An 11,279-nucleotide genomic window follows, 5' to 3' on the forward strand; every position below is an offset into this window, starting at 1 on the left:
GCAATGATTCTGGAAGGTCTGGAAATAATTAAGGGAGAGTCAAAAATATCAGTTTATATTAACATAATAAAGATTTGCAACCAGGGATTATTCCAATAACCTAAGATTTTTGGTTCATTTCAGCCTGAAATCTTTGGAATTCTGGTTCAATCACCTCTACACACATGAAGGTAAGACTTGATGGTGTTTCCTAATTCCTAAGCCTGGAAACATTAGTATCACTCTCTAACCCTTTGCAGAAACCCAGATAGATATTAGCACGACTTCCTCTTATTTTCCTCTGTTGTTTTTATCTTTCAGACATTATAGCAGTGCACTACAACCCCTGGGGTTTCCTTCCCCTGTCGCAAGGGGCGTGCCAGCCTCTCTTCGAGGAGCTCCTCCTCCTGCTGCAGCCGCTGTCGCTCCTCCCCTTCGACCTCGACCTGCTGTTCGAGCCGCACCTCCTCCAAAAGGGCCAGGAGCATCTCCGTCGCAAGGAGCAACTGTGCTCTGCGGGCCAGAGTGTCGACCAGTCAACCCGCTCCACCTTCCAGCTCATGAGAGGATGGAGCACCACTGTAAGCGAAATGGTTAGAGACTCGAGCGCCGAGGTGAAGAAAGAGAAGGCGGGGCTGAGACGAGAGGGGACGTGGCCGAGGATGTTGAGGAAAGAGGGGGCGACAACCGAAAGCGTCACACCCGGGCCTGTTAGTAGACCGTCAACGATGGAAGTAGGGTTTGCCAATCTTTGGAAGGAGAGAGGGATGGGCGGGCAGAGAGTGAAAGGTGTAGGACAAGAGAGCGTAGGAGAGAGTGAAGATGGACAAGAGAAGGACAGGAGGAAGGAAAGAGAGAGGGATCCGGTGGACGAGGGGCGTCAGCGGCAAGAGAGACAGGCCGGCTGGTGGTACCAGCTCATGCAGTCTTCTCAGGTCTACATCGACCAATCCACAGAGGGGTCAAAGTTCGTCAAGACAGAGAAGAGGAAGAAGTCATCAGAGAGACGACGGGGCCAACTACCACCTACCAGAGAGGGTGTTGTGGAAGGGGCAGAGTCGAGCCAGGAGGGGGAGGGGTACAGAAGCAGGAAAAGCAGCAGTAGCTCCAGCGGCGAGTCGGCTGGATCCAGGGGAAGGCCTTCATGGATGGGCAGCCCACCAGAGTCTGTTCTCAATCAGGACAAAGTGACAAAATCTCTGGAGGTTACAGGGACTGAAACTCAAGCTGCAGCCCAGGAGGACAGCCCCTCACAGGGACAGGGTTTGCGCTGGGGCAGGCTTTTTGGATCAAGCGTTGGCTCTCCTACAAGGGTGGAGGGAGCTGAACAGAGAGCAAAAACTCAAAAGACTAGGTAAGTTAGAAAGATGCTTTTTGTGATATTTGGTTATTTTTATACTGTTGTAATGTCGAATGTCTGTGTTAAACATGGTCAAAGTTCCAAAACTTGAGGTGAACGTATGTAAAAAAAAAAAAGGGCTTCATCCCGCTCTGAACGCTTCATTTCAAGTTATGATTGTTCGTACATGCCCATAAATGGACATCTGTTCTGTAATCTTGGGTTGTTCACATTGTCCACTTACATATTTCAGATGTGATTTGGCTCGAACATGTACAGATGTATTTGAGAAGTTTCCATTTCAAGTAAAGAACAAGAAAAACAAGTGAAATCTCCGCTATTAAAGTTTGTTTATGTAGCCTCTGAAGCTGCAGGAAGTCTGCTCAGGGACAGCTGCTGGAAGCGAACCAATCAGAACAAAAAAAACAAGAGTGTCCAGCTATTTTTATATATGGAACTATTAGTAGCATCAGTGGGAACCAACCAAGATTGGAGAGACAGGCAAATGCAATGTTGGTTTTGGGCTTGCAGCATTGATAGAATGAATTTCACATTTTCTCTGCTGTGTTTTTCTCTCTCAGGCCACCATCAGGTTGGCTCGGTCTGGACAGGTCTGTTCTCGACCTCGTAGCTCAGACTATCGGAGCGGGAAGCGGGAAGAAGACGGAGCTTCCAGCCACACCTTCTCACACCCAAAGTACACCTCCGCCGACGTCAGCCCAACCGACTGAAGCCAGACAACAGTCTCTGTGGTGAGCAAATACTCTTTTTATTAGTTTATGACATACAGTGTAATCTCACTTTCTTAACCTTTTCTCTCCGTATTGTCTGTCACTCCTCAGTGAAGTACGAGCATTGTGTCACCATATAGCCACCGAGCCCGGTCAGCTGAGCTTCAACAAGGGCGACATCCTGCGGGTCTTGAGTAAGGCCGATCCTGACTGGCTGCTCTGCTCCCTCGGCTCCAGCCAGGGCTTGGTTCCAATCATCTACGTCACCCTCAACAGCATGGAGGACAGCCACGACGCCACCGGGCTGGGCCAGTGCTGAGCTAAAAAAACCGCCTCAAGAGGAAATCATATAAAAAAAAAAAAAGATGAACAGCTTTGGAAGACGGAGGGGATCCCTGCTACTGCAAACTCTGTGTTTGGCTGCTGTTGTAAGTGAGATAACTGTACTGGAGGAGGAAAAAAAAAAAAAAAAAACGTTGTAGAAAATATGAAGATTATGAAGATGATGTACAGACACATGCAAGGGAAGCATGCAGGCTCGAACACGAACTCACATCTACTTCACGGGTACATTCAGACAAAGTATGCATGCATACATCCACAAAACCAAAAGACCAGACGAGAAACAAAACCCAAAGACTTCTTCTTCTCTCCACATGACTGTCCCCATCTAAAAATAACATCTGTACTTCAAACAAATTCTCACAGATGGTAACCCCTTCCCAGTATGATATATACCACGCCTAGCTGCACTTTGCTGTACTGTCTATACATTCACCTAGCTGTGCCACACTTTGAACACAGTGCTCAGTTATATTTGCCCCTCTCTCTCTCTCCCGGTCGAAAGACGGGTCGGCTTGATGTCCTGTTGCTTACATAGTGCCGATTGATCATTTCGTTCATGTAGAAACCAGTGAATCCTTGCTTTTCAGTGAGATTTAAAGTGGTTTATGTAAGCGCAAAAACTAAATTGTTAACTTCTTGATCCACCTGGCATTAGGTGTGATTTAGCATATTGTTATTATTATTATTATTATTATTAGAGAGTAGAGAAACACCAGAGTGAAAAGAACCTAAAAGGAAAAACCTGTTTCCATTCTTCAAAATGTCTTATTTTTGCTTTTCATCAATGCCTGTTTCTTTGGTCGCTGAGACAGCTGGATGGACTGACTGACAAGCAAATTGCCTTTTTTATTCCTCTTTTCTGCTCACATGTCCCACAGCAGGTCAGGTCAGGTCGGCGGGAGGGAGGGAGGGAAGGAGGGAGCGGTGGGGGACGAAGGATTGTTTTAAGCGCATGCAACCTTGCGAAAATGTTTTTCCCCTTTAACGCTGTTTCACCCGTGTTCCTGACGCACCTCGGTCCCCCCCCCCCCTTCAATCTCTCATCGAAGAAACGCTTCACGGCTTTACGGGAGGACTCGACAGACGTGGATGTTAACTATCGGTACATACTGTATATGCATATATGACTTACACATGCGGTGAGGTATATCTATTTATTGACCCAGATTAATTCGTTAAAGCTGAAGGAAGCGTCTAAAACGGACGGCGGCAGAAAACGGGGAAGGATGTCCAATGAAAGCAAAGCGTCGCTGTGGAGGTCTTTTTTTTTTTTTTTTTTTGAATGTGTTGGGGGGATTTGCCCCAGCCTGCAAATTCTTAAAATTATTGTTAATTAGTTAAATGTTTTGCATTTACAGAGAGATAATGATCTTATCTATGCCTTAAAGCACTTGTAGAAAAAAAAAGGGGGGAATTGTTGGACACTTCAAGGCTACTGACCTAATATTTGTCCTGACATTATATTTTGTATACGCTACGACGTGTCTGACTCGACATTTTTCCCCAGATTTATGTCTACAAAGATTGAAGTGTTGTGCAGAAATATGGTGATATTTTTTTGATGTTTTAAAGGGAAACCCCAACACATTTTGTGTAAAAAGGTGTATAATGTGGCCTTAGGTTCAAAATGAGTTGACAAAGAGCTGAAGCTGGATATCTGGATGGATGTTGAGTGTGAACAGCTTGCCCAATTCAAATATTACACAATATAAAAAAGGTTCAAATGTACATTTATTAAATAAATGAAGGCTTGTGTAGTTTTTGAAAAAAACGTACATAGGATATATAATTTTCTTTTTTGTTTTATTGTACAGTTTTTATTTTATTTTAAACATTTAATTTCAACAAAAAAAAAAAAATTATTTCATTCTCATTGAACTGTAAATATATTTAAATCCTTCAATGATTAATTTCTGCCATAGAGTTATATGTATGAATGTTATTAATGATTTTGTTAATGCATTTCTTTTATGTTAAACACAGGAAGCAAGAATAAGCTTTAGTTTCGACAACCTGCTGACCATAACGCGAGTTTGCCCCCGTGGCGGTGGAAGGTTTAATGAGTTTATTTTCAGTCCTCCAGGCAGTTTGCTGTTCATTGACATCCTGTTCAGAGTTCACATGGGACAGGCGGTAATAAAACACGTAGTAGTGATTTAAACCAGAGAGACGGGGGAGGCTCAGGGCTGAGAGGAGGCAAAGACAGATTCACACGTATGATTTGGCGTTTCGATTTGGCTGAGATGTTGTGTGCTTTCAAATGCAACGAGGTCCGCTTGTTAAGAGTGAAATGAAAAAAAAAAAAAAGAGAGAAATAGAGAAGATCAGCCTTCTCTCTCTCTCTCTCTCTTTGATCTGTTTTCTCTCTGCTCTCTCTCTCTCTCCCTGGCTGCCTCCTTGCCTGTAAATACCTTCAGCATCAGTGACACTGCTCTTCTCTCTGTGTCCAGGCTATATGACGTGTAACGTATGACATTATCAAACTACTATGGATGTTAAATAACAAAGTGCTCATGTGATCACAAACTCCTGTGTGCCTCCCGTGTCCTTTTTGTCCTCAACACAATTCACCTTTTTTTTTTGAAGTGCTTCTCCACCCGAAACCTTTTGATGCATTACATCATGAAACACAAATGAAAGGAGGCTGAAAAATAGAGATAGAGGTCACCTTTGATTACCAGAACAGCCACAGAGAGGCACATCAGTATGTTCAGCATGTTAGATTTTGTCACTCAGTCAATTAAACACTCTTTCTTTTTTTTGCAACTTTATTGATATTTTCGGGCTAAAAGAGAGACAAGAATGGGGTCTTTTGATGACATATGTAGTTGGTTACATTTTACAGGCACATATACAGTATATAGACCATTGTTTCCAGTATTTTACATATTGATCATATAGTAATCTTAAGGTTTCTCCATAAAGTTTATTTCATTGATAATTATAGCATCCCGGCTGAATGAAGGTTTATCTCTTCAACTCAAGTGTTTATTTGTGAGTAAATACAGGCTGTCTGGCAACCCCCAAACTTAATATCTAAAATAAAGACACAAATAATAAACATGAAAAACAAGTTGAAGGTCATTTACAATAATTGCAGTCTAGTTGTCCTTTGTTGGACGGTTTGCTTGCGACAAAGTGATTGTTTTCTTGTTCACAGCCAAAAGTATTTTTGAAGAGATTCATCCTGTAATATTAGTTTATTAATCAGCTTCCATTATTTCTTTAGCAGTCTTTTGCCAGTATGAAAAAATTAAATGGTCAGCCATCATTCTGCTCCTGAGACGTATTTGTAATTTTGTATAAATTTCAACTTTGGAGTCATAAAATATAATATTATGTTCTGTCAACAGAACACAACCAGCGTCTCGAGCTGGTGGACATATCTTTGTAATCATCTCCACCGGGCCTGATTCTTTCTCCTATTTTTGTTTGACACAGACAGCAGAGTAGTTTTAGTACTCTACTGTGTATTCATGATATGAGATGTTTGTTGCGCATCAATGAATATCAATTTTGGCTCAATATCCTCAGTTTGTTTAATATCTTTTACTACAATACTTTGCCTTGGAGATATCTGAAGAAATCCTCAGTTTTTTCAATCAAATACTCAATCTCAATAAAGAAAACATTACTCACATGACAACCGTTTATCCCAGGAAACCAAAGGAAGAGCAGGATGTGGCTGCATCTGATTGCGAGGTTGACAGGTTTGTACATGAGGATTAATATGAAATTTTCTATTTTAGCAACAATTAAACAGTTTGGAACATACTCAGCATACAGCCAGGCAGTGCAGAGGTGGATTAAGCTGCAGAAATAGTTGAAATAGATATTCAAAAGATTTTGTTCTGGGTGAACTTGTATGTTTTTTATTATTTATATACAGTAAATCTGAATCTTCTCACCAAATCCAGGCTGCTTTCACAGACCAGCCGTCAACTTGACTTCTTCACAGATTATCTGAGGTTTGTTACTGCAGGTCAGAGGTCAAATAAGTAAAAGAAAACAAGCTGTATGGTCTACTGTCACTGACAATATGTGCACTGGTTTAAAGTCAGAATGATGCACTGCAGCCACCAGATGGTGCTATTGTTTTAAAATTAGATGGATCAGATGTGAGTTCAGTTTGAGTGTTCAAACAATCCTGCTTTCCTCCTCCTTTATTTACTTCCCTCTCAGTCTGTAGTCCTCAGACAGTCCTTGTCTCTTTCTGCAGTATTAAACTCTGGTCCGTCTGAACTGCCTCGAAAGGTCGTCTGTGAGATTTATAGGCTCATATTTGGCCTTAAGTTCAAGATATCACACTAATATAATACTCACGTGGCCATAGTGTATGCACATGGAAAGCTGTACGGTTGCTTTAATTGTTCCTCCTATCTATATATATATAATGACTCTCCTATTAGTACCAAATTCCCTCTTTGTTTTACCGCCTCTGCCATGGACCAGCAAGGAAACACTGCAGCACAAAGAGGGAATTATGCACTAAAAACACTGTAACCTCACAGATACTCAGGTGATTTAGATAAAAGCCTCATATTAGCTTCAGGTGAACTTTGACATGTAGATTTTGTCCCATCTGGTACATTCAAATAACATTGAAGAGCATTAAATATATAGAATAATTGAACCCTCACTGCAAATATGAACAGGAGGAATGATTCCAGTGGTCAAAAACTGTGTCAGTGTGCATGTGGTCATGTTAGTATTGTTCTAAGATTTAATTTCCCCTTTAATAATAGTTCTTGACCTCATTAACCCAGCCAGACATACCAGTAAGTATGACTCAAGCCCACACAACGTTAATAGGATAATGTTTATACTCTGATAAGAACAGAACAGTGCCTAATATACTAAATAGTCTCAAGTTTTGAGTAAATTTGTATAAAATGACGCACAAACATCTCATCTTATGGCACAGCCACAAGAAAATATTTGAATATTTCACTGACCATTTATATCAAATGAAAAAATAAGTCATTTCAACTTCAAAGATAGTTTAGGGTAAATCTGAGTTCACGAGGTGAGGTCTCAAGTATTGTCTTTCCATTGACAAAAGCCTCTTAACAAAAGGCAAGATGAGTAATTGAACACCAGCCAAGTCTCATCAAACATTTGGCTGCCATCAGATAAGTTTGTCTGCAGTGTTGGCAGGAAACCAGCCATCATTTAGCTGGTGTTTTATCTCCAGAGTACCAACTTTTCCAATTCCAATTGTTTATATATGTATACATATGTTTATATTTGAGCCTATGTGTTATTGGCCCATGGTCTAGAACCTTTTCAATCTCAGAGCATGTAATCATTCAACACGCACTATATGGCAAAAAAGAATGTCCAAATAAAGCCTTTACTGTGTGTGGGCTGTGACAAACCCCACACACAAAAAGCCTGGTCTATAAAAATGGTGTCCCAGTTTAGTGTAAAAGCAGTGTAAATATTTCCGGCACTGCTTCACCTTCTTCCAAAGTTCACAGAGAAGGAAAGAAGTAACTCCAGCAACACTTGTGGTATAAAGTCAAGTCAAGTCAGTTGTATTTATATATATCCCAATATCACAAATCACAAATTTGCCTCAAGGTGCTTTACAATCTGTACAGCGATACAACGTCCTCTGTCCTTAGACCATCGATTCGAATAAGGAAAAAACTCCCTAAAAGAAAAACTTTAACAAAAAAATGGATGAAACCTCAGGAAGAGCAACAGAGGAGGGATCTCTTATCCCAGGGCGGACAGACGTGCAATAGATGTTGACCAAGAAAGACAAATTACAGAAATACAGCATGGAAAACAGGATGGTAAAATTATAATGGATTCATAATAACTTACAAAATAACTATATTATTATAAGACCAACGCTTTTTGGCTTGTGGTCTTCATCAGGGTCAGTAAACAACATGCTTCAAAGCAACATTTACATAAGATGGGTATAAAACAATAAAAAACACTCTGATAAGGGTGTCTCATAATAAAATTGTTCTTTAAACTGTAAGGGTTGCTACAGTCCCAGTTTGGTGTGGAAGAACTGGACTGGCCTGCACAGAGCACTGACCTCAACCTCCTCCAACACCTTTGGGATGAACTGGAATATCTCCCAACATCACAGTTTTATGTCAATAATGCTCTTGTGGCTGAATGTGAACAACATCTGGTGGAAAGCCTGAAACCAGAAGACCGCAGAGTGTTTTAGTTGCAGATTAAGGTCCACTGTTTTAGAATTAGATGTTCAACTCAAATCAAATATGACGGACATGTTTGGATGTCCACATACTTGTAGTGTATTTAAACAAGACTAACAGTCTACATCTATGCTATCTGCTCTGTGAGGCTGTACTTGTAGACCCTTATGTCAGCTTGCTAACATGCTGATGCTTAGCAGGTATAAAATGTACCATGTTCACAATCATAGTTTAGCATGTTAGCATGCTAATATTTGCTAATTAGTATTAAACACCGCGTACAGCTGAGGCTGATGGGAATGTTATAGATTTTGCAGGTATTTGGTCTGAAATTTTGAACTGATGAAAAGTCAGAGGATCACTAGAGTTATTACAATCCATCCTAAGAGGAAATTAATCTGTGTAGCAAATTTCATGGCAATCCATTGTTGAAACTCAACTCCACAAGCTATGGGAAAAGTCAGGGGTTCACCAAAGTCATTAGGACTTGTCTTCAAGGCACCATGGGTAAACCTATGTATCTCCATGTAATTTCCATTGTAATTCATCCAATAGTTGTTGACATATTTCAATAAAAGTCAAAAATCTGAACTACATGTTGGTATTACAGGAAAAGTCAAAGGATCACCAAAGTCTAAGTCTAGTCTAGTAAGATTCATCCTCTGGGAACCTTGAACATCTGTAAATTTTGTGCCAACCCATGTAGTTGATGTTGAGAAATTTCACAGGATAAGTGAAAATTTTGACCTGCTGGTGGTGCTTAGGGAAAGGTCAAGGAATCACTGCAATAATAAGAATTGATCGTCTGGTTACCGTGGATATCTGTAGCAAAATTTTATGTCAAATCCATCCAAAAGTTGTTGAGATATTTCAATATGGAATAAAGTATTGAACCAACAGACTGGCATCGCTATCTGTTTTTAGCCATGCCGCACAAGTCGAAGATTTTCAAGGTTTTCACTGGACCCAAAAAATTTGCAGTTTCGTCTGTGAAAATCTAAATGCACTCATAAAAAGTGCTGTTGACCTATTTTAATGGATTTTTTCCCCCCGTTTTAAATACATTTGAAGCTGCTTCATGTGTATTTCTTAAAGTTCATTTTCATTTTACTTCAAAACTGGACGTGGAGGATGAAAATATGTTGGTTGCCAGATCTCAGACACTGCAGCAGCTTCTTAGGAAAAATAGTTTGATTTAAATTCTTTTTTTTAAAAAAAAAAACATGAAATATTTCTTTAAAAGATATGACTGCATTTGTTTTACATTGCTGTAATGTCTGTGACATTAACAGTATTTTTATGAATCCTTTATGCGTCCAGGCGTGCCTCATCCTACACCCTTTTCTTTGAATTGTATCTGTGTCACAACTCTACAGAAACTACCTTAAATACCTGAAAAGTGAAGACAAGTCAAGTCAAGTTTCCATCATTTTGCAACATCTAGAGGGGACTCTTGTCTTGAGGCAATGTTTACAGTAGCACTGCTGGCATGTGAAGCTCTGAACTTGCATCATTCCAACATCAGGTTATCTTGAGGCGACAATGTACAGACGATCCCTCATTCTGTTATCGTATTATGAACTTTGTTACCTTTGTTGTATTATTTCCTCATGACCTCCATTTGATAATCCCTGCTCTTTTGCCGGCACGTCTCTCTTGGCATGGTCTCTCTTTCTTGTGTACTTGAAATTTTAAATAAACAGGGAATTTAAACATTCATTTTTGCACACTCTCTGCAAACAAATGCCTCTGCCAAATGCATAAAGTTTGAAATGTGATCTTTTATTCACACAGGAAATGTATAAGAGGATTAAAATGATGACTGAGTGGCACTCAGCGTTTCAACTTCCCAGAAGAAAGATTACCTGAATAAATAAGTCTGTTGGGGCAGAGGGAACATTGGGTCAAGGAAGTCAGTCTGCTCATCAAGTTACAGGTTTGAGCCCTGAAGAAAATCAAGAAAAAAAAGTTCTTCCCCTCAACAATCACTGATGACAAAACCACAACAAGACAGACATCACAATTGAGAGTTAACGTCTCCTGTATTTACATTTGTAAAGGTTTTAAGTTACTACGAAAGAGGAGCTCACAGAAAATTTCCACTCAGCAGCGTTTCGACATCCACAAAAGGTCAGGCAAACATGGAACTGTTGGATTTTTCTTTAGAGACATTCTGTTCACTCACAAGTTCCTGCTCCTGTATGTAATAATAACGACATGACCAAAATCTGTATGTTTTAGTGCTTAAACTAATTAAAAACATTTTTTAAAAAATGACTCTTTAAACTGACAAAAACATAAACCCAAAAGTCAAATATTGCTGTAATTCTCTGATGTGTTCAAATGAATTGGTGACACTATTTTATGTATTCATGTACTGTAATTTGCACACCATATTTTGTTTGAATTTTACTGGTATCCTACAGAAAACTGTGAGATTTAGAAGCATATAATTCAAAATGACTCAATGTTAATATTCAAAAGGATTTGACATTTTCTATCATTGACCCAGATCAGTGAACAGAAGCTTGGATAAATCACAAATGAGGGATGACATTTGCACTTTAACTTCATTTTGACGGTTTGTTTGCACCTCATCCTGATATGTACAATTGTCTTCATGAATGAGAGGAAACATTATAGGTTGAAGTCTGAAATCACATTTAATCATTCTTCTTTGAAGTCAAAAATTATGTAAACATT

The 11,279-nt window shown here is 39.8% G+C and overlaps 1 protein-coding gene across 2 annotated transcripts in view; it reads left to right on the forward strand.

Moving 5' to 3' along the window:
• Positions 1 to 4,924, forward strand: part of rusc2 (RUN and SH3 domain containing 2) — a 44,077-nt gene extending 39,153 nt beyond the window's left edge. For both annotated transcript variants that reach the window (XM_044332007.1, XM_044332015.1), the window contains 4 exons: positions 124 to 170; positions 301 to 1,333; positions 1,900 to 2,070; positions 2,161 to 4,924. In XM_044332007.1, coding sequence (XP_044187942.1) covers positions 124 to 170; positions 301 to 1,333; positions 1,900 to 2,070; positions 2,161 to 2,368 — 1,459 coding nt within the window. In that variant the 3' untranslated portion in view covers positions 2,369 to 4,924. The remainder of the gene's footprint in view (positions 1 to 123; positions 171 to 300; positions 1,334 to 1,899; positions 2,071 to 2,160) is intronic.
• The last annotated feature ends 6,355 nt before the right edge of the window (positions 4,925 to 11,279 follow it).

Source organism: Thunnus albacares, chromosome 2 (genome assembly GCF_914725855.1).
Source record: "Thunnus albacares chromosome 2, fThuAlb1.1, whole genome shotgun sequence".
Taxonomy (NCBI): domain Eukaryota; kingdom Metazoa; phylum Chordata; class Actinopteri; order Scombriformes; family Scombridae; genus Thunnus; species Thunnus albacares.